The 23,563-nt window shown below is 48.0% G+C and overlaps 1 protein-coding gene across 1 annotated transcript; it reads left to right on the forward strand.

Moving 5' to 3' along the window:
- The first annotated feature begins 16,550 nt into the window (after positions 1-16,550).
- Sbk3 (SH3 domain binding kinase family member 3) lies at positions 16,551-22,841 on the forward strand. The gene is made up of 4 exons (XM_021166065.3): positions 16,551-16,973; positions 17,457-17,607; positions 18,064-18,266; positions 20,217-22,841. The coding sequence occupies exons 1-4, from the start codon at positions 16,929-16,931 to the stop codon at positions 20,901-20,903; spliced, it is 1,086 nt and encodes a 361-aa protein (XP_021021724.1). The 5' UTR covers positions 16,551-16,928; the 3' UTR covers positions 20,904-22,841.
- Positions 22,842-23,563: the final 722 nt, after the last annotated feature.

Raw genomic sequence — 23,563 nt, forward strand, 5'->3', positions numbered from 1 at the left:
AGCCACACCTCCAGCCCTCCTTTGCTGGTGGGTTCTATGGATGAGCAGTATTCCCAATTCTCTCACTTTAAAACAGATTTGTTTGGTGTGTATGTGGCCCTCTGTGTGTGAGTACGTGGGTATAGGTGGCCAAGGGGGCCAGGAGAGGGCACTAGATTCCCTGAGGCTGGAATGACAAGGAGTTGTTCTCTCTCTCTCTCTGTCTCTCTCTCTCTCTGTCTCTCTCTCTCTCTGTCTCTCTCTCTCTCTGTCTCTCTCCCTCCCTCCCTTCCTCCCTCCCTTCCTCCCTCCCTGCCCCTCTCTCTCTCTCTCTCTCTCAGATTTATTTATTATTGTACATAAGTACACTGTAGCTGTCTTCAGATCTCATTACAGATGGTTGTGAGCCACCATTCCCTTTCTCTTTGTTTCTCTATCTCTGTTTCTCTTTCCTGTTTCCTTACCCCTGTTTCTTCTTCGCATCTTCAGCAAGAGCAACAATTGCTCTTAACTGCTAAGCCATCTCTATAGTCTCTCTTTTCACCTTTTATTCTGAGACAGGATCTCTAATTTCCCCCACACTGTCCTTGAACATTGGACCATGTCTTCCCCACCTGTATTCGTTGTTTTGTTGTGTTAGATGACAAAGTCACATGTAGACCAGGCTAGTCTTGAATTTCCCACCCTCAGCCTCTATTGACCAAGTTAGGATTACAGGCACTTGCCCTCTCAGCTGAATTTTGTTTTGATTTTGTTCTGTTTTATGTTTCAGACAAGGTCTTCCTACGTAGCCCAGGTTGGTCTTCAAGTCTGTCTTCCTACTTCAGCCTCCTGAACACTAGGATCATACATAGCCCCAACCATGGTGGCCTAGCTGCTATTCCTCTTAAATAAGTCAATAAACATGTACACATGGGGAAGAAAGACATGGTAATGAAACTCCTAGTAGAGATGGAAGTTTCTAGAACAATCCTTTGTCTTACTACAAGGAAGTTTTGTCCATTCTCCCACATTCTGGTTTACTTATTCATCCAGTCATTTCTGTGCATCAAGTTGATCTCAGGGGCATTGGTGTATAGGTTGGGCAGTATGCTTTATAGGTCAGACGATGTGTTCTAAGATGAGTGACATTAGTCTGCCTCCAAGTTATTTATTTCCTTGGACCTACTTTACCTATTTTGATACAGGTGCAGACAGAAAAACAGAGACCACAGTGATCTTGACTTCTCTCCCAGGGAACAGAGACTGTAGGAACAATAATTTGCTAGGTTTCCATCATGAGAGCTTCAGCTCTTCCAGTCTGCCTCTGGAATGCAACTGGGCAGAGCCCCTAGCCTCCTCAAACCTTATCTGCAACTGCCCACACAGTGCCAGGCAGGGAACCGACCAGACAAATACTCAGCCGCCACCCTTGGCTCCTACTCCACCCTGTGTAGAGAAGGGAAGTCAGGGAGAGAGGAGGAGGGCATGGGAGGAGAACAGGGATGAGATGGTGGGGTGCAGAGACTCAAAGCTCCAGAGATAAGGAGTGAGGGAGAGACAGAGAGAGAGAGACCAGAAACATGGAGAGATGGAGAGATAAGAAAAAAAGCTAGAAAGAGACAGAAGTGGAGAGAGAGAGAGAGAGAGAGATGGGGAAATATGGAAAGAGATAGAACAGGAGGAGAAAGAAGAAAGAAGAGAGAGATGGGGAGAGAGTGACTCTGTGTCAGGACCCATAAACCCAGCCGCTCTCCTGGCTCCCTCCCATGTAAGCTTCTAGGGACAGGCACTTCACCTTGGCTGTCTCCCTACATCTCTCCAGTCCCGGTACAGGCCAGTTCTCACCTCTTATAGATTGAATGGGCAGTTCTCTGCCTGAGGCAACCCTTCCCTTCCCTTCAGGTCTCCCTGTAAATGCTCCCACCCCAATCTGCGGTCCAGCCCTGCCATCCACTCTTCCCCCATGTGACATAACGTACGCTAACCTCCAGGATATCAAAATCCATTCATTCCACCTGGTGCTTTCCAAGCTGCAGTGGTAAAGGGAGATGACAGGTAATGCCAACCAGCTGCCCTGAAACCTAGGGAGATGGACCCAGCCTCATCATATGAAATCCTAAGAGGAACCAGGCTTTTCCTGAGGCCAGAGGACAACTCCACGCGGAGGAGGCTCTTTGTACTGACCTTGGAGGTGCACATGCTACACTGCACAGCAAATCCCAGCAACCACACGGTGGCTCACAACCATCTGTAACAAGACCTGATCCCTCTTCTGGTGTCTGAAGACAGCTACAGTGTACTTACATATAATAAATAAAATAAACCTTTTTTAAAAAGTAAAGAAATACAGATGCCTCGGAAACCGAGGGCAGTTCCAGCTCATAGCCAGCAAGGTACCAAGAAACTAAAACCTTGGTCCTAGGGACACACAGACTTGGGTACCACCACAGTCTGAATGAGCCTGGAGCAGGAACCAGCCCAGCCCACATCTTGAGTTCAGTCTTGTGAAACCTGCAGCCATCCTGGACCCTTGGCCCACAGATGCAGCAGGCTCCCTCATGGGTGTCACTTTAGGGTGCAAAGTAGAAAATGAATGCAGTCTCTTGTCTTGTTCCTTTTGTCAAGTAAGCAAGTTAGCCCTGCCTTTTTGTGCATCTCACATCCCTGTTGCTGTCTCTCCCTGCCAGCTTCTGCTTCTGTCTCTCTCTGCCTCTATCTGTATCTCTTTATGTCTCTCCTCATCTGTCTCTTTTTGCATCTTTCTGTCCATCTCTATGTCTCTCTTCCTGTTTATCTCTGTGTCTCTCCACTTCTCTCTGTTTTTTTTTCTATGTCTCTCTCTCTCAGTCGCTGAGCCTACATCAGTTACCATTATGCCCATCACAGCCTCTCGGGGTCTAGATATCATCCGTGGCCACCATATTAACTGTGTCATCTAGCAGAGGAATTTTCTCTTTGCTTGCAGTCTACCCACCTGTTCCTTTTCTAAAGCGGTCTCAACAAAGCACAAACAAGGTCTTAAAACTGTAGAGATTAAGCATTGCGCTGTTGCACTGTCCTGGAGGGTGCAGAGGTCTGAGCTCCCAAGTCAGTTAAACACACACAGAGGTCTTTTCTATTGCCTTTCCCTGGAAACAAACCTTCAGGGTCCCACAGCCTCACAGCCTCTGTTCCAGGCACACACAGCATCTCTCTATACCTCCTTGTCTACACATGAGCATCTTCCTAAATGGACAGTTGTCATTTTGACTTAGGGTCTGGCTTAGCTTTATTTCCTGATGCTGTGATTAAAAACACCCTGGGGTGGGGGAAGCAACTTCATGGAGAAAGGATGTGTTTGGCTCACAATTCTAGGTTATAGTCCATCACTGCAAGGGAATCCAAGGAGCACAACCTGCAGCAGCTAGTCACAGCACATCCAGAGTCAAGAACAGAGATCGGTGAATTAATGCATATATGCTTGTATTCAACTTACTCTCTCTGTTCTAATGTAGTGCCAGTCCCTGCCCAGGAAATGGCACCACTCACAATGGGCAGGTCGTCCCACCTTAATGAATACAATCAAGATAATCTTCCATAGAAATGCCCATACAACAGTGTAATTTTCCCAGAAGACTCTAGACCATTCAAGTTGACAGAACTACACAGGAGTCCACCCTTCTGGGATGGGAGTCCATCTGACACTAGAGTACACTCCAATGGTACTCTAGTAAAAGTGAAGGAGTCTGCCGCAGTCTTATTTGTAAATAACATCATGTTCTGAGATGCCAAGAGTGAGGACTTTAATGCTTTTCTTTTCTCTCTTGTATATGTCTATGTATGCATGTTGCTCATGCATGTGTGTTCATGTGTGTTTGGAAGCCAGAGGACAGCCTCAAGTGTTTTTCCTCATGTGCTAACCACTTTTTTTTCCTCCAGAGAAGGTCTCTCTCCTGCTGGCTGGGCCTGAGCTAATCTGTAACTGAGGATGACCTTGAACTCTGAATCCTCCTACCTCCCCCTCCCAAGCACTGGGATTGCAGTCAAACATCACTACATCCACAATATGCAGTGCAGAAAGGGTCCAGGCTGGCCTTCAACTCCTGGTCCTTCATCTTTCACCTCCCTTGGATTGTGGGTATCATCATTCTAAGCTGTAGCAAGTCTTTATCGGAAACATTTCAAGCCACTGCGTCCCTCCACCCACGTGGAGTACATGCCAGCTTGCCAACTTCAGCCAGGTTTAATCACTGATACCCAAGTAGAAGTGTTTCTGCTAGGCCTGTGAGAGGGCTCGAGGGTAGAGGCACTTGCCACCTATCCTGATGGTGTGAGCTTAATCCCCAGGGACCCAGAAGGTGGGAGGAAAGAAAAAACGACTGCAAGCTGTCCTCTGACCTCCACACACAGGCTGTGCCACGCACAAATATTAAATAAATAAATAAATAAATAAATAAATAAATAAATAAATTTATTTTTAAAGAATGTGTCTGGAATAGAGCAGGAACAGAATAATCTGAACAATTAGTTCTCTGGGCTTCTTTCCTCATCTGTTGAATGGAGTTAAAGCCACTGTCCCTCCTGTATACTCCTCACTGGCTCATTGGTCATTCACCCCTTCTCACTGGAGCATAGAGATCATGGGGTTCACCACAACCTCAGCACTGGATGCACAGTAACCACACAGCAAACCAGCAAGGTGAGAATTATATACTAGCCTACTCCCTGCTTTATAGGGGAAGCAAGTGAGGCTCAGACAGACCAGGGGATAGCTGCACATGGTGACATATATACCTGTAAATCTCAGTACCGGAGAGGCAGAAACAAGAAGATTGTGAGTTTAAGGCTAAGATGGCTTTATAGTGAGATCCTGGCTCGAAAGAGCAAGATTTAAGAGCAGAGCTGGGGGCGTAGCTCAGTGGTAGAGCCTCTGCCTAGAATCCCGCAGTGAGGGGCTGGGGGCATGGCTCAGTGGTAGAGCCCCTGCCTAGAATCCCCCAGTGAGGGGCTGGGGGCGTAGCTCAGTGGTAGAGCCTCTGCCTAGAATCCCCCAGTGAGGAGCTGGGGGCGTGGCTCAGTGGTAGAGCCCCTGCCTAGAATCCCCCAGTGATGGGGATGAGGTGTGGCTCAGTGGTTAGAGCACTTACCTAGAGTATGGAAGTCCCTTGCTTCTACATTTAATATTGTAAAACTACATGCATACATGCATACAGTCTGAATTTAAAAGAAAAGAAAACCACGGGTCAAGGATAAAGACAAATGGAATTGATCATCACTGAAAGTAATTTTTCTTTCTTTTTTCTTTTTAGTTCTTCAAGACGGGATTTCTCTGTGTAGCCTTGGCTGACCTCAAACTCACTCTGTAGACTAGGCTGCTTCTGCCTTCCAATTGAGCACGCACCACCTGGCTTACTAAAAGTAATTTTTATGAATTTTATGTATTTATGTATGTATGTATGTATGTATGTATTTATTTATTTATTTATTTATTGTGTGTAGGTGTGTGTGTCATGGTGCATGTAGAAGTCAAAGGATGATTTGCAAGAGTCAGGGGTGGGGGGCAGTGTTCCACCCATCACATAGAACCTGGGGTTGAACTCAGGTCATTAGGCTTGATAGCAGGCGCTTTTACCACTGACCCATCCTGTTAGTCCTGAAGATAATACTTTTATATATGGAAGTGGGGCTAAATCTTTGAAACGAGGCTGGAAGCCATGGCTCAGTTGACAGAGTACTAGTCTAACAAGCTTGAAAGGTCTAGGAGTGAGGATCCCAGCACTCAGGAGGCAGAGAGAAGAGGATCCGAAATCCAAGCTTATCCTTGGCTACTTAGTGCTTTTAGAGGCCAGCCTGGCCAACATGAGACTGTGTCTCAAAAACAAATAAAGCTGGCAAGATGACTGCCCTGCATGGATTTTTGTCAACTCGTTACATGCTGGAATCGATAGGGCATTTTCTTGATTCAACTGGGGGTGGGTGGTGCCACTCCAAGGCAAGTGATCCTGGGCTATATATGAAAGCAGGCTAACCAAATCAGTAAACAATATTCCTTCATGGCCTCTGCTTCAGGTCCTTCCTCCAAGCTCCTGTGTTGAGTTCCTACCTTTGGCTTCCTTTAGAGGACTGTGACTCAGGATATCTAAGCCAAATAAAGACTTTCCTCTCCAAGCTATTTTTGGTCAGAGTCTTTATCACAGCAATAGAAAACAAACCAAGGAAATGGCTGAGCTGTTAAAGGGGCTGGCTGAGCAAGCCTGGGGACCGGAGTTCAAGTTCTGGGATTCGCATGGTGGAAGGAGAGAATGGACCCCCTTTGACTAACACATACAGCCCCTACCCAACGCATGCGCACAGTAAATAAATAAAATGTATCAAAACCAATCAATTAATTAAAGAATAAGTGTTTAATATGATCTGGGGTTTTCCACAGGCCATTTTCATTATAGTCTGTCATTACAGAGTGGGCTCAACCAATGACCGTTGCTGCAATCAATTTTAGAATGTTCTCATTACCTGCATACATACACACACACACACACACACACGCACACGCACACGCACACGTCTTCAGCAACCAGGGATGTGTGTCCTGTCTATTGTGTTATTGTTGGCTGGCTTTGAATGTGCTGTGTGGCTGAGGATGGCCTTGAACCTCTGCTCCTCCTGCTTCTACCTCCCAAGTGCTGGGATTACAGGTAAGCATCACTATGCCTCGCTGTTTTGCTTTGGTTTTCATTTTTAAAGATTTGTTGTTGTTGTTTTTTAATGAGTATGACTGTTTTGCATGTGTGTATGACATGTATTCAGCACCACCTGCATGCCTGAACCTACGGAGTTCAGAAGACAGCAACAGAGTCTTTGGACTGGAGTTATGACCATAGTGGGTGACCACGTAGGAACCAAATCCAGGCCCAGGTCCTCTACAAGACCAACAAGTGTCCTTAACTGCTGGGCCATCTCTTTGGCTCCCACCCCCATGTCTTTTTGCTTTGCTTTGTTTTATTTTGTCTTTTTGAGACAGGGTTTCTTTGTGTAGCCCTGGATGTCCTGAAACTCACATTGTAAGCCAAGCTGACCTTGAATTCATAGATCTGCCTGCCTCTTGTTCCCTGGTGCTGGGATTAAAGACTGCCCAGCTTACCTCATTTTTTAAAAGATTTATTGTTTATTATACATAAGTACACTGTAGCTGACTTCAGATGCAAAAGAAGAGGGCATCAGATCTCATTAGGGGTGTTTGTGAGCCACCATGTGGTTGCTGGGATTTGAACCCAAGACCTTTGGAAGAGCAGTCAGTGCTCTTAACCACTGAGCCATCTCGCCAGCCCACCTACCTCAATTTTTTTTTAAATGTGGGATTGAACCCAGAGCTTCATGCATGCCAAACAAGCACTCTACTGACTATGCTACATTCCCAGCTCCGTCTGTATCTTTGTTACAGTTTGTTTGTTTGTTTGTGGTCTTGCCTTGTAGCTCAGATTGGCCTTAAACACTGTGTATCCCAGGCTGGCCTTGAGCTGCAGATCTTGTCCCAACCTCCTGAATGCTGAGGGTATAGATGTGGGCCGGCACACAGGCTTGGTTTCCTCGCTCTGTAGCTCACCTGTGGGTAGACTCTGTGCGAGCTGTTTGCTGGTTTTGTCTCTGCTGTACCCCCAAGCCCCCCATACCACTTGATACACAGCAGCCAGGTGGGCATTCCATAGCTATTTCATCTCCTTGTTCTGATAAGAATTCAGTCCCTATGTCAGTGACCTTAGCTCCTACTCTTGTCACATGGTCTCTGCTCAAACACCTCTTCGTACCTCACCCTCAGACTGTTGAGAGCTACTCTTGGGCTTGACTCTGTCACCTCTGTTAGATCAGGTTCACCCGGTTTCAAAATCATTGACAGGCCTGTCCAAATCCTTTGCAGATGCCCATGGGAGCAAGGATGAACTCTACCTGCTTTCAGCTGGGGCCAGCCCCCTACCCCTGACTTAACTTATGCAAGGTCCGAGGAAGTGTGCATTGAGATTAAATGCAATTGAAAGAGAAGACGGTAACCTTGCCTGACATGTATCTGCCCATAGTCCTTGATTCACAGACTTCTGCAAAGGGTATGAAATGCAGCGGGTTTGCATGGGAGATCCCAGCTCTGCGACTGACCCCCCAGTGGGACAAGGAGCAGGAGGCTTAATCTCTGCAAGTCTCTCTTTCCTCAACTATGAAACACAGCTAAGAATAGGACCGACCTCCCTGGGGCTGCTGTGAGGATTAGCACAGGGGCTGGTAAGACGCAGAGTTCAGTAAATACCAGCTAGAATTATTGCTAATCGCACAGGATTTATGCAACCATTAGACCCACTGTTTTTGGCCATCAGTCTGGCTCTTCATTCCCCACACATTTTCTGAGACAAGGGAGAGAGAACCCAGCATGCCTTGGGCACTCTGAAACCTTCCGTGTAACTGGAGTGTTGGGTGAGACGGGGTGAGACTAGTGATAAGATGGAGTAGGTGCCAGCCACTAAGAGATCTGGGGCCAGGGTGGGGAGCTTTGGACTCTTCCAAGAGCAATGTGGGGCCAAGAGAGGCTATGGACAAGAAGAAGGGCCAGGTCAGAGTTGAGCATTAAAAAAGATGTTCTTTGAGGGTTATGGTAGGCCATCCCAGGAAACAGCTGGAGATGGGAAAAGGCTGAGGTGATGGTCCATTTAGGAGACAAGCTCTCTGGGTTGAAGAAGGCGATAGTTCTTAGCCTGTGGTTTCCAGCGCTCTTGAGAGAGCCAGAGCAGGCTCCAGTGGGGCTTCCAGTCCCAGATGTTCCCTGTCAAGCTGTAAGTGTTGTACGTAAACTAAAACTAGCATGGCATAGCTCATCTGGTACAGTGTGTCTAACATGCACAAAGCCTTGAATTTGATCCCTGGTACCACATTTAAAAACCAGCCCACAGGTGTACGGGGCTAGAGAGATGGCTTGGGGCTTAAGAGCACTTGCTGTTCTTGGAGAGGATCGGGGTTCTCTTTCCACCACTCACATGGAGCTCACAACTGTCCCTAACTCCTGTGGGATTCCGCACCCTCTCCTGGCCTTCAAAGGTGCTAGGCATGCACACAGTGCACACATATACACTCAGGCAAAACACTCATACAAATATAATAAAAATAAATAAATTTTAAAAAAAATCTAGGTGTAGTGGTGAACATCTGTCATCCCAGCACTCAGGATCTGGAGGCAGGCGGATCAAAAGCTAAGGGTCATTCTTGGAGGCTAGCCTGGGCTTTAGGAGAGAGGCTAGCCTGGGCTTTGGGAGACCTTGTCTTAAAAAATATGTGTTGAGGGAAGGTTCTTCCAATACTAAGTATTAAAGGTAAGGTCTCACTCATGCTGGGAAAGTACACTGAGCTACAGCCCCAGCTCCCCCCACACCATGTGGGGTGTGTGTGTGTGTGTGTGTGTGTGCATCTCTGTGTGTCTCTGTGTGTGTGCATGTGTGTGCATGTGTATCTGTCTGCATGTGTGTCTGCATGTGTGAGTGTATGTGTGTCTCTGTGTGTATCTCTGTCTCTGAAGGTGAGTGGATCTTTATGTGTCTGCATGTGTGTGTCCGCGTGTCTTTCTGTGTGTATATGTTTTTTTTTCTCTCTCTGTCTCTGTGTGTCTCTGTCCCTCTCAGTGTATGTCTGTATGTGTGTGCATGTGTGTGTCTGTGTCTCTGTGTAGCTGTCTGCATGTGTGTGTCTGTGTGTCTGTGTGTGTGTGTGTGTCTGTGTGTCTGCATATGTGTTTATGTCTGCACATGTGCACTTGGGGCAGTCTTGGGGCCTTGCACAGGTGCTTCATCATTGAGATACAATCTGAGCCCTGTTTTTATTATTGCTGTTGTTTTTGACTTTTCATTTTGAAACAAGGTCTCAAAAAGTGACCTTGAACTTTGTGAACTTTGTAATCCTCCTCCCCTCCCATCCTGAGTGCTTGGATTAGAGACCTGTACCATCACCCCTGTGGCTGTTGTGGTCTATAAAGTTGCCCAGAATATAAAATGAGCCATTATTGAACCATTGCCCTGGGGGAAGGCAAGAGTCAAGTTCCCAAAAGACTGCTCAGATTTTCACCAGCTGGTCAGTACATAACTTTCCTTATTTGGGGGTCTTTGTTCAAATATATATTGTGGAAGCTGGTAAGATTGTATATCCCATAAAGGTGCTTGCCACCTAGCCTGACAACCTGAGTTTGATCCCTAGGACCCCACAGAGTAGAATGGGAGAACTGACTCCCTGTATGCATCCTGAGGCAGATATAGGCTGTGCGCGCGCACACACACACACACACACACACACACACAAATAAATAAATAAATAAATAAATAAATAAATGTAAGTACACATTTTTCTCTCTTCAATGTTATTGCATTTATTTATTTATTTATTTATTTATTTATTTATTTATTTATTCTGTGTGCATGTGTAAATATGTGGGCACTGGCGTACCACAATGCATGTGTGGAGGTCAGAGGATAACTTGTGGGAGTCAGAGTCAGTTCAACACTTTGTTGTTGTTGTTTTGTTTTGTTTTCCGAGGTGGGGTTTCTCTGTATAGCCCTGGCTGTCCTTGAACTCACTTTGTAGACCAGGCTGGCCTCGAACTCAGAAATCTGCCTGCCTCTTCCTCCCAAGTGCTGGGATTAAAGGCATGTGCCACCACCAACCGGCAGAAGAGGGCATCAGGTATCATTACAGGTGGTTGTGAGCCACCATGTGGTTGCTGAGATTTGAACTCAGGACCTTCGGAAGAGCAGTCAGTGCTCTTACCCACTGAGCCACCTCAGTGCTCTTCAGTACTACTCTTTAACCACGTGGGTCCCAGGGATTGAACTCAGGTCATCAGGTTTGCTCAGCTAGGTCACTGGCCCCATAAATATATACTGTTGGTTCAATGACATTGAACTCAACACAACAGCATCCAGCTCATGTCTGATTGGACTCGCCTTACACAGATTTGCTGTTGTTGTTTGTTTTGTTTTTGATTCAGGAGGATCATGTGAGGTAGCCTGGGCTACAGAATAAGACTCTGTCTCAAACAAACAAACCAATAAGTACTGTGACAGGTTTTCGTTATTCTTTCTTCCTATTTCCCTTCCTGTCCTTTCTTTTTATTACTGGTGCTGGGGATGAAATCCAGGGTCTCACACTTGCTAAACAAGCACTCGCGCTTGCGCGCGGATGCATGTGCATGTGTGTGTGTGCGTGTGTGCATGTGAGTAAAAGTGCAGTCCCTGCAGAGGCCAGAAGAGGGTGTCAGATCCCGGAGCTGGAGTTAACAGGCATTTATTTGTAAGTCAGTCACCTACCATGTAGAGAACTGAGCCAGATCCTCTTCCAGAGCATCAAGTGTCCTTAACCACTGGCCTATCTCTCAAGATCCTCAAAGGTGGGTCTTTGGTCTTGGAATATAGATTGAGAATCTATTTGCCATTGTTCTCAAGTTGGACGAGTGATGTGTCAACACTGGCCTATCTCTCAAGATCCTCAAAGGTGGGTCTTTGGTCTTGGAATATAGATTGAGAATCTATTTGCCATTGTTCTCAAGTTGGACGAGTGATGTGTCAAGTCCCAAAGGGCTATCTGTGGTTATCAGCTCTTCATTAGATAATGCAACAATCTTCAGCTTTCCTCAGGTTGTCAGACAGGTCTGTGACCTCAATAATACATACATACATACATACATATATACATACATACATACACACACACATAGCCTAAAGTCAGGTGGGAGGGCTGTGTGGCACTGCCTAAGGAAGCTCACATTCTTTCTCCTCCTACTGAGGAATTCTTCAAGGCCAAGGCTAGTGCAAATGTGTCACTTCTTGCAAGTGGGGGAAGACATTAACAGGCAGCAACATGTTCAAGCAGTCCTTGCCATGCCTGGGTATGAGAGCACAGGGCTGGCCAGAACCTCCCCTGTGCATCCTCCGATCAGACACGGTGCATCGCATGCCAGACCGCGAGACTCGCTCACAAGGGGAGAAACTGAGCTCATCAATGTTTTGTTGCGCTGCTGAGGGTCAGAGCAAGTCACAGAAGGTCAAACGGGATGCTATTTATACAAAACTGAAAAACAGGCAACATGACACCCTATGGCAGTGATGGATTTATACACACAGGGAGCAAAATGTAGCAAAATCTTTCCCGTTTTAAATCAAGCAGTAGCAGATGCCTCATTAAAGCTAGTGGCTGCTTCTGGGAAGAAAGGCCAAGATTTAAAGAGGAAAAAAGGGTACAAAAGGCTTCAGTTACCTGGGAAGTTTTGTTTCTTATTACGTTTATGTATTTAGTGTGAGGGGTGTGCCTTTGTGACACAGCCCACATGTGGAGGTTCCAGAGCCAGTTCTCTGCTTCCACCAGAACCAAACCCCACCTATCCACTGAGCCATCTTGCCAGCCCTTAAAGTGTCCCTTTCATAATGTTCTTAATAGGAACTGCAAGCACCCTACATCACATGGGAAGAAACCGAGGCACAGAGGCACTGGGACATCCACCAGAAATCCCAAGATCAGCCAGGAAGTTACAAAGTCAGGAAAGGGTCACAGGAGAAGCCCTTGGGGCTGGCATGCAGGAGCACTGAAGGAGGAAGGCTTGGTGCCCAGAGCTTAACTTTAAAGAGGGGAGTGGTGTGTGTATGCATGCACACTCTAGGGCCAGGCCAGGACTGTCCCCTGCCACACCTGTGTGCTGAGGTCACTCTGGGTGACCCCGTGAAGCAGTCGTTGCTAAATGGGGAGGTGCAAAGCTCTCTGGATCATCAGTGAGCTTTGGGGGAGGGCTGTGACAGGCTGGAGGCCTGATGGGGCCCCTCACAGTCTCCTCTCAGTGGCCCAGGCGGCCACCTCTCCAGCCTGACCTTTCTGTTCTGACAGAGCCTCTGTTATACCATCCCTGCAGGCCAGGTTTACACCACTGACCCTAAATCCCCTGAGCCAGGGAGTATGGGTAAGCCTGGAGCTCAGTCCACAGAAACCCTCTGGATGGGAGACAAAGAGTAGCCTGGCATCTGCAGACAAGATGGGATACTGGCACTTGGTGTCCATGACCAACGACTGCTGCTTCGTGCCTCAGTTTCCCTGCCAGTAACCTGAGAATTATCATTCTGATCAGTAGGGCATGTTGGACTTCAGAAACTCTTGAATAAATGAATTAAGAAAAAAAAAAGTGTAGTGCCCAGGACCTGTCATAAAGTACATAACGGTATCACCATATTGTCTTGTTATTTTGGATTTTATTTTTGCATAGGGAACACATACTCATGAGATTTAAAAATAAATAAATAGTGCAAATGAAACAGCTATTTAGAAGTTTCCTGAAAGACATGCATGGATATTTATCTGTTTATAGAGATGCGTATGTGTGTGTTTGCTACATGCATGAGACTATCTGCCAAAGGCGGAAGAAGAAATTAGACTTCCTCTTTCTGTGGATTCCCCGAAGCTGGATTTTTTTATATGTGGATGCTGGGAACTGAACCCAGGTCCTTCGCAACAGCAGCGAGTGTCTTCACAGCTGAACTTTCTCCACCACATAAATTCCTGGGTTTGTTTTTTGTTGTTGTTATTGTCTTTTTAAATTTTATTTTATTTTTCTTTTTGAGATAGGATCTCCCTGTGTAACCCTGGCTGGCCTGAAACTCACTGAGATCTTCCCAACCCTGCCTCCTGACTTCTGGGTAGACTCATGAGCCACCATACCTGCATACGTGCTCCATATGCAGTCAGACGATAACTTGGGGGAGTCAGTTCTCTCCCTCCACAGGTAGGATGAACCCAAAGTGCTCTGGCTGGGCACGCCATCTCTCCAGCCCCACCCCTTGCACACTCCTGCCTTACCTAGATTATTTAAAGGATTTGTGGAGGGTTGTGGGTTGAATCCACACAGGTTGTTGTGGATTCAGAGATGGTGCAGAGACATATACACACAGGCAAAATACCAATACTTATTTCTTAAGAAATTTAATATATAAATGATAATAAAGTTGTAGTTCACCTGTATTTTGTTCTATTACTTTTATTATTTTATATTTTTAAAAAAACGAGCCTATTTACCACACACATACATATATATATAATTTTCATTTCTCAAGAGAGTTGTTTGTTTGTTTGTTTGTTTTTGAGACAGCATTTCTCTGTGTAGCTCTTGCTGTCCTGAAACTCACTCTGTAGACCAGGCTGGCCTTGAACTCAGAGACCTTCCTGCCTCTGCTTCCCAATTGCTGGGATTAAAGGCATGCACCACCACTGCCAGGCTTGGTTTTTGCTTTTCTTTTAACATAGTCTTGCTAAGTTGTTCATTTTGCCCTCAAATTTATACTCCTGCCTTGGCCTCTTAAGTGCTGTGGGTATAGGCAGTCACCACTATACCTGGCTTTCTTAATTAATTAATTAATTAATTAATTAATTAATTAAATTCTCCTGGGACAGTGTTTCCATTTGTCCAGGCTGGCTTACAACAGTCCATGTAGCTCAGGCATTCTTGAACTTAGGACACTCCTGCCTCAGTCCCCCACCCTCACCCCAGGAGCTGAGATTAAAAGTCTACAACACTATACCTGGCCACATTTGTTTATTTGTTTGTGTCAGGTTTTACCATGAATCCCAGGTTAGCCTGGAACTCATTAGCTCTGGACAGCCTCCAGCTCAAGATCCTCCTGCCTCAGGCTCCTGAGTGCTAGGATTATAGGCATGTACCACAATGCCTGGCTTTGCTGGAGTATTTTTGTTTTATTAATTTTATGACATTTGTTTATTCTCTCTCTCTCTCTCTCTCTCTCTCTCTCTCTCTCTCTCTCTCTCTCTCTCTCTCTCTCTCTCTCTCTCTCTCTCGTGTGTGTGTATCTACACACATTCCATAGCTCACATTTTGGGGTCAGAGGCCACCATGTGGGAGCCAGTTCTCTCCTTCTACCATATTGGTTCCAGGTTTTGAACTCAGGTCGCCAGGCTTGCTGTGAAACTCCTTTACCGGCTGAGCCATCTAGCCAGCCCTGTGTCAACCTTTCCGTGCCTTTGTTACTCTCCAAAATGGAACACGAAAAAGACAAAGATCAAGGGAAATTGTACTTCAGCCCAGTCAGGCTCTTCAGCGGCAACCACCACAGCCAGTTTCCTGGGGATCATTCCAGAGCCTCTGAGAGCTGTGTTGTGTCTTTATTAATAGCCGGCTGTAGTAGTAGTGGAAACTCGAGCGGTGCCGACGTCAGGGCTGTGAGTCACCCAGCCCTGGCACGGACCTGGCTCCCTCTGGCCCCGTGTAAGACGATGCTGTTCTCGGAACCTCAGTTTCCTGCTCCACGAGGCTGGAGATAAAGCCTGACACTGTGGGCAGCTGGAAGCCGGCGTGAAGCCCCCTGCTCTGGCTAGGGTCAGGGCACATTGTAGAGCACAGAGCGAAGCATCTGTGACCCAGTGTCCCCAGCAACTTCTGCTCCCAAGTCCCATGGTGGAATGGCTCTTGGGTCTAGGAAGGAGGGCTGGAGTATGAGGGAGGAGAGCTAGGGTCTGAGAGAGGAGGGTTGGACCCTTTGAGGAAGAGAAGCTGAGGCCTGAATTCCTGAGTATGTGGGAGTCTAGACCCCTAGATCTGAGAGAGAAGGGGTTGATGTGGAACCCCAGGTCTGGTTGTGGAAGACTGAGATCTAGACTCCTGGGTCTGAGGCAGAAGGCTGAAGTCAGGGTTGGCCTCCGTGAAGGAGGAATGCTGAGGGTCTAGATCCCTGGGTCTAGGAGATGAGGGCTGAAGATCTGGACTCCTAGCTTTAGGGAAGCGGGGTTAACGCCTGGACTCCTATATTTAAGGCAGGCTGGGCTTAGGCTTGTTATTAAGGGGCAAGGCTGTGGAAACAGTCCTGGATTCTGGCCTTCAGCACTTCCAGTCCCTGGAGGAAGTTCTGAACCCCGGACCAATTATCCCCGATGGCTTTAAAAGAGCCTCCCCTCCTTTTTCCTCTGCTCTCAGGACTGGCTCTTGGGGGTTCACAATATGTTTCGTCCCCTCTGTCCTGGGACCAGCGCCCAGAGTTCAAGCCGGTCTAAGTTTGGAAGAGGGAGGGAGGGGACATCGGGTTAGGGAGGTGAGGGAGGCGTGTAGGGGGGACAGGATGTCTCTGTCTCTGAGCTGTCACACACACCTCTGCCCAGAGAAAGGGAGGGACAAAAGGCTCCGAGAGACAGAACAAAGAGAGAACAGAGACAACCCACGAGAGTCAGAGAGAAGGAAGTCAGAGAAGAGAGCCTGGGGGTATCCCATGGGCAGCCTGGGTGGATAAGCAGGGGAGAGTGTATAGGGAAGTCCGAGGTCCCAGCAAACAGAGGCAGGGTAGAGAGAGCAAGAGTACCCTGGGAAGAGACAGAGAGAGGGATAGGGTGGTGGAAAAAGAGACAGACAGATGAAAAGAAAAAGAGTCAAAGTTACATACAGAGAGTAAAGAAAGAGAAAGTGAGAAAAATAGAAAAGAAAGATAGAGAGGAACACAGACATTAAAGGGAGAAGGAGAGAGTGAGAGAGAGAGGGGGAGAGAGGGAGAGAAGGAGAGAGAGTGAGAGAGAGGGGGGGAGAGAGGGAGAGGAGAGAGAGGGGGAGAGAGAGAGAGAGAGAGAGAGAGAGAGAGAGAGAGAGAGAGAGAGAGAGAGAGAGAGAGATTGATTGATTCAGGAGAGACTACCAGAGGTTGTAGAGAAGGGATTGAAGGCTGAGAAGACACAAAAGAAAGAAATAAGGCAATACAAAAGGGGACACACCCCCCAGAAGGTGACAGGGAGCAGGGAGGGAGTCTGGGGAGTCTTGGGGGACTGGGAAGACTGTTTCAGACAGACAGAGACCAAGGCGACTCTTATCAGCTTCACCAACCTCTCTGGGCAAGGACCCATCGGGGTGCAAAGGGTGCCTCAGGCTGCTTCCTTTTTGGGGAGTCAAAATAAGGGGTGCCTATAAGGGCCAGCTGATACCAGGCAACTCCGAGATGGAGCGCAGGGTCCTCGAGACCACCGAGGATGGGGACACAGAGGTGAGAGGCGGGATAAAAGGGAGGCAGAGAGACTGAGAGAGCAGGAGACAGAGGGAGTGGGGAGGGAGAGGGAGAGAAGGCAGGGAGGGAAGGAGGGAGGGAGAGAGAGACTAAAGGCCCAGATTCAAGGAGGGACAATAGTGCAGACCCAAAGAGTCCCCCAGTGAACAAAGACCAGATCACATGGGAGAGGGTGAGGGGGTCCAGTGGACTAATCACTGAAGCCATAGTAACATGGGTTGAGAACATCTGGCTGCCTCCCTCAAGTGGGGAGCAGACAAAGACCCCTAATTCTGCTAGGACACACAAAAAAACAGGTGTCCCCAGGCAGGGTGACTCACTGTGACTCATACTTCTCTCTAGAGACAGTGACCCCTGTCCCTTGCATCCTAAGCTTGGTTCTGGGCTTGGCCTCTGATCTCTCCCGTTGTTCCAAGAGGCCCCAGACTCACCCCTCAACCACCCAACTCCTTCTCCCCACAGGAGGACACAGCCATGGCCCTGCAGCGGCTAGTGGAGCTAACAGCCAGTCGAGTGACATCAGTGAGAAGCCTGTGTGTACAGTACCGTCTCATCCGAAAACTAGGTTCCGGCTCCTATGGCCGCGTGCTCCTAGCCCAGCCGCGCCAAGGAGGTGAGTTCAGCCACCAAGGGGTGGACTTCAAATTCTCTCAGCATGAGACATCTCAGAGATAAGTCAGACCTGGTGGGAACTCTGAAAATGTAGAACTCTGTGATCTTCTGAGAGATATAGGTCCCCCAGAGAGGGCAAATGGCAGACTCCAAGTCTCACATCACACAGCAAGGCAAGAGAACAATTTCAACTGGAATTCATGTCACTATCATGTCCCTTTATCTTATAGGAAATGGAAGACCAGAGAGGGTAAGTTAGTTATACAAGGCAGCACAGCAGGCTAATATAGAATAGCAGAGCAAATAAGGAAAGATCTGTTTCAATCCACTCTTCACAGATGGAGAAACTTGACTTTCATGAAAATTCTCAGGTTCAGAGAGGTCAAGTGGCTTCCCTAAGGTCCCATAGCAGGACCATGATGTCCCAGGTTCTTATCTGACACCATCTTCCCGACAGGTCAAACTGTGGCCCTTAAGCTCCTCCGAAGGGACTCGGTCCTGAGAACAACGTTCCTGAGAGAATTCTGTGTGGGCCGCTGCGTCTCTTCACATCCAGGCCTACTACAGACCCTGGGAAGGCCCCTACAGACACCTCGATATTTTGCCTTTGCTCAGGAGTTTGCACCCTGTGGGGATCTCAGTGGAATGCTCCAGGAGAAGGCAAGGCTGGAAAAGACTGCTCAGACCCACCTCATCCCTGCCCCCAATTCACTGCCCCATCTAGATCCACCCTGAGACTCCAAATGACCTCCCCATTCCTAATCATCAACACAGATCCCTGCCTAACCCCAGAACTGATCCATATGATGGTCCAAACACAAGCTAGGAGGGGAAGGGCGGTGTTGCCATTAGGGTTGGGAGTGGGTTAGAGCTATTGAGGGGTTGGAGGCTCCAGTTGATGCTGGGGTTGGGAAGTAGGAATAGCTGGAGTGAGGTGAGAGGGTTTATGGTTGATCCCATAGGTGGGCTGTGGTTGGACAAGGGCAGGTTAGCACAGGCAGCGTCTGCTGGACATTTGGGTAGAGCTGAAATGGAGCTTTCTCTAGAAAGGATTCTAGGTCAGAACCGAACCCAGGAGAGTCTAAGCCTCTCTTGCTTTGAGATCAGGTGCATGGAGATATTACAGGGGGGTGCTTGGCTTTGAGATAGAATTAGGGAGTAGAAATAGGGTAAGTGAAAGCAAGGAAGAGAGGGAGGGAGGGAAGATAAGTGGATGGATGCCTGGATGAAAGGATACTGAGTGGAGGACAGATGTATGGGTGGATGGATGCAAGCATGAATGGATGGGTGGGTGGATGAATACATACAGGTATGGATAGCTGGATGATTAGTCTGGTGTACAGATTGATCAATTCCTGGGTGGGTGGACAGATGTGAGGATACATGGATGAATAAATAGATGACTGCATGGATGGCTACCTTGATAGCTGTATGGATGCATAATGCACGGTTAGGTAGGTATGGATGGACAAATGGATGCATGCTTGAATAGTTGCACGGTTGGCTGGTTGTATGACTAACTGAGTGGATAGTTGATGGGTGGATGATAGATGGAGGGATGATGGGTGGGTAGATGATGGATGGATGGGTGCGTGATGGATGGATGAATGGGTGGGTGGGTGATGGATGGATGAATGACTGAATGCATGGATGAATGGATGGATGGATGGATGGGTGGGTGATGGATGGATGATGGATGGATGGGTGGGTGAATAGATGGATGGATGACTGAATGCATGGATGGATGGATGGATGGATGGATGATGGATGGATGGGTGGGTGAATAGATGGATGGATGACTGAATGCATGGATGGATGGATGGATGGATGGATGGATGATGAATGGATGGGTGGGTGAATAGATGGATGGATGACTGAATGCATGGATGGATGGATGGATGGGTGGGTGGGTAAGAGGATAAAAAGAACAAGAAGGAAACCAAGAAGGATGAGAGGTGGGTGTTAGATATGAAAATAGCAGAGTTGCATTTCTGCCTGGATGCAAAGTGGATGTGAAGTGGATGCATTGTTTAATATTGTTGGATAGAGGCCTGGCTGGACAGTAGGACAGACTGATGTGAGGACAGTCTGAGTTAGAGACAAGTTCTACATCAATATGTGGCTAAGATCAGGGTTAACTAGAGGGTTTAGATTCTTACTAAGACATTTAATACCAGCGCTTGGGAGGCAGAAGCAGGTGGATCTCTATGAGTTCAAGGCCAACCTGGACTACATAGTGAGACCCTATCTTCAAAAAAAAAAAAAAAAAAACCACAAACCCCCATAAAAACAGAGAGGAGGGGGAGGGAAGGAGAGACAGAGAGGGTCAGAGACAGACTCACCGAAAGTGGTAGAGACAGGGAGGCACACAGAAAGACACAGACAGAGAAATAAGTTCTGATTTAAAGGAGGTTCTGTTGGGAGTCACTGGGTCTCCAGACAGAGTGGCTAATCTGAAGAACTTTGAGTGTTTGTGGATATATCAGTTGTCTTTCTGGGGGCTCTGGGTTCTAGACACTCAGACCTTGAGTGTCAGAGTCTTTCAGAATTAAGAGCTGTGTCCAAGATGAGGAAGAGAGCTTGACTTGTTCCCTTTCTCCCCAACTTTAGGGCCTCCCAGAGCTGATGGTGAAGCGGATAGTGGCCCAGCTGGCTGGAGCCCTGGACTTCCTCCACGGCCGGGGGCTCGTGCACGCAGATGTCAAGCCGGACAATGTGCTAGTCTTCGACCCTGACTGCAGCAGAGTAGCCCTGGGTGACCTGGGTTTGACTCGACCTGAAGGCAGCCCAACCCCTGCTCCCCCAGTGCCTCTGCCCACTGCACCACCTGAACTCTGCCTCCTGCTGCCACCAAACACACTGCCCCTGAGGCCCGCTGTGGACTCCTGGGCACTGGGTGTGCTTCTCTTCTGTGCTGCCACGGCCTGCTTCCCTTGGGATGTAGCATTGGCTCCTGATCCTGAGTTTGAGGCCTTTGCTGGTTGGATGACCACTAAGCCCCAGCCCCCTCGGCCACCAGCACCCTGGGACCAGTTTGCACCCCCAGCTCTGACCTTACTCCAGGGACTTCTGGACCTGGATCCCGAGACTAGGAGTCCTCCACTAGCTGTCCTTGATGTTTTAGGGGACAACTGGGGGCTCCAGGGTAGTGGAGAGGGATCCAGAAGCTTGGGGGGTACATCCTACAAAGATGGGGAGGAAGAAGAGGGAGGATCAAGTTTGGAGGAGTGGACCGACGAGGAGGAAGATGAAATCAAAGACAGTGGGGGGATGGAGGCAGATAACAGAGCTTCATGACCAGGTGACTGAGACAGTGGTCAGAACCGGAGCTCTTGAGGCCACCTGGGAAAGGCAGCAGCTGTTCTGGGAGAAGGGGGAACACACTGGATTTGGATGTGCATACATCTCCCTTCCCTGAAGTGCACACACACACAACTGAGGACTAAGGGGTCACAACTGTGTGCTGCTGCAGCCTCATCCCCTTCTCCCCTTTCCATCTTCCTTTTGTCTTCTTTCTTTTTCCTCTTCTTCTTCATCTTCCTCTCCCTTCCTCCATCTCCTCCTCTTTCTCCTCTTCTTCTCCTTCTTCCTCCTCTTCTTATCATCTTTCCTTCTCCTCCCTCCTCTTTCTCACTTTGATTTTCCTTTACTGCTCTCAACTGACTAAGTAGCTAACCTAGAACTTTGGATCCTCCTGCCTCCACCTCCCCAGTGCTGGCATGTACTTCCCCAGTGCTGGCATGTACTTCCCCAGTGCTGGTATGTACCCCCACTATTTTCGAGGTGCTGGGTATTTTTGAGGAACCTGGGGCTTCCTGTGTGCTAGGAAGGCCCTCTATCAACTTAACCTCTTCCCCAACCCCTGAGCATCTTCACAGCCCAAGTTTCCGTTTCTCCTACAGATATATTTCTGTGCTCTGAAATGTTGAATGCTTATCATGAATTCTGATGGGACCACTCTTCTGCAAGAGCAGTGGTTCTCAGCCTGTGGGCTGTGGCCCCTTTGGGGGAGTTGAACAACCTTTTCACAGGGGTTGCGTATCAGATCTCCTCCTTATTAGACATTTACATTATTATTCATAGCAGTAACAACATTACAGTTACGAAGTAGCAATGAAACAGTTTTATCATTGGGGAATTATATTAAAGGGTCACAGCATTAGGAGGGTTGAGAACCACTGTCTAAGACCATGGTGAGGGGGAGCTCCCACCATTTGAGGCACAAAATCCAAACTTGCAGGATCCGATATTATGTTGATCTGACAGTTTCTGGGCTCTGTGTTGGTGACATTGTAGGAATTGTCACACACACAGAGCAAGAGAAACATGTGTGTACACACACCACTACCACCACCACCACCACCCACACGCCACCACACCACTGCCGACAGACACCCACACACCTTATATCCACCTAGTACCTTTGACTTCCATCTTGTCCTACAGAAATGTTCCCATCCCTGGAGCCCTCCCAGATACCTATGTCTACTCTTCCTGTCCTTGTCACAAACATCTGGGATGTGCTTGGGTTTTATTACTTCTAGATCCTTCCATCTTCTGTTTCCACAAAGCCCCAAGTTCTCTGGTTATGAATATCCCAGCTCCATCTATATTCAGGGACCCATCAATCCTGAGAGCCAGGACTAGTTTCATGGCTCTTCCTTTTCCCAAACAGCACACGGACTCCAGTTCTGTGTGTCTGGAGTTCCCAGCTCCCAGCACGAACTAGAACCATCACAGGAATTTATACTTAAAATTTTTTTTCAAGTTTTTCTGTATCCCAGGATGTCCCCTCACTAGGTGGCAGAGGGTACCCTCGAACTTCTGATCATCTGTCGTCCACCTCTCAATGCTGGGATTACAGGCCTGTGTTATGATGGAGATTTACACAGTGGTGGATATGAGCTTCCAGGGGTTCGTGCAGGGAAAACAAAGACTGCAGCCAGAACTACAATCCCAACCAGAAACCCGCACTTTCTAGATTTAAGACTGAGTTTACCAAATGAGCCATGGTGCCCTGGACTGCACTTGGGGACAGGAAAAGGACCTTGAGGACAAAGATGTGGGTAGGATGGATGACTCTTGTCCAAAGCTTTGCTAATTTAGTGATGAATCTTGGGTAAGATGCTGACCTTGGGGCAAGCTGGGTGAAGGGTCCAAGGGACCTTGGCAACTGTGTGACCTTTGTGATTGTTTTTGTAAAACGAAAAATATTTACAAAATAAAAAGTGTATTTTGGACAATGAAGTGAACCCACGTGGTTCTCGGTGCTTTAAACCCAACAGCTGTCCCGCAAAAGGGGTACAGTCATCCTCGATCCCCAGCTGCTCCGCCACCTGTTTCTGGTCCCCAGTCTGAGGTCATTTCTCATGACATCATTTTAGAATCCTCTCTTATTTTGTTCCTAAACAGGACCCCAGTGCATGGCTCCTGGATACACCTCTCAAAAGATTTGTTTGTCAACAGGGCGCCAGAGTCAGGAGCTGGGGAACAGAGCAGATGGGATCAGATTAAATAAAGTCCGAGACCTTTTGAGGGAGGAGGCCAGGGGCTGCACCCCTAGATCTGAAAGAAGGCTAGGGTCAAGATCTCTGGGTCAGATGGAGGAGCGCTGGATTCCTGAGTTTGAGGAAAGCAGTTTCATTCCCGGGATTCCGGGCCTGAGGAAGATGGCTGGGGTCTAGATTCCTGGGCCTGAGAGAGGAAGGCTGCCCCGGACCCTTGAGTCTGAGGGAGGAGGGCTGGGGATCTTGTATATAAGGGAGAAAGGATGGTACCTAGACCCTCTCTAGTCTGAAATAGGAGGGATGCATCCTAGATTCTTCCATCTGAGGAATGAACACTGGAGTGTGGACTCTGAAAGAGAGGAAGCAGAGCTGGAGTTTGCACTTCTGGGTCTGATAGAAGGCTTCCTGGACCCTTGGGTCCGAGGGAGGAGAGCTAAGCCACACTGGTGT

The sequence above is a fragment of the Mus caroli genome, unplaced genomic scaffold, assembly GCF_978045245.1.
Source record: "Mus caroli unplaced genomic scaffold, Mus_caroli_1 scaffold_8, whole genome shotgun sequence".
Classification (NCBI taxonomy): domain Eukaryota; kingdom Metazoa; phylum Chordata; class Mammalia; order Rodentia; family Muridae; genus Mus; species Mus caroli.

What these genes read in the sequence shown, in the direction of transcription:
- Sbk3 (XM_021166065.3), top strand. Translation starts at nt 16,929, where the DNA reads ATGGAGCGCAGGGTCCTCGAGACCACCGAGGATGGGGACACAGAG. An exon ending in CCGAGGATGGGGACACAGAG is followed by an intron (nt 16,974 to 17,456) that starts GTGAGAGGCGGG and finishes TTCTCCCCACAG; the next exon opens with GAGGACACAGCCATGGCCCT. An exon ending in AGCCCAGCCGCGCCAAGGAG is followed by an intron (nt 17,608 to 18,063) that starts GTGAGTTCAGCC and finishes TCTTCCCGACAG; the next exon opens with GTCAAACTGTGGCCCTTAAG.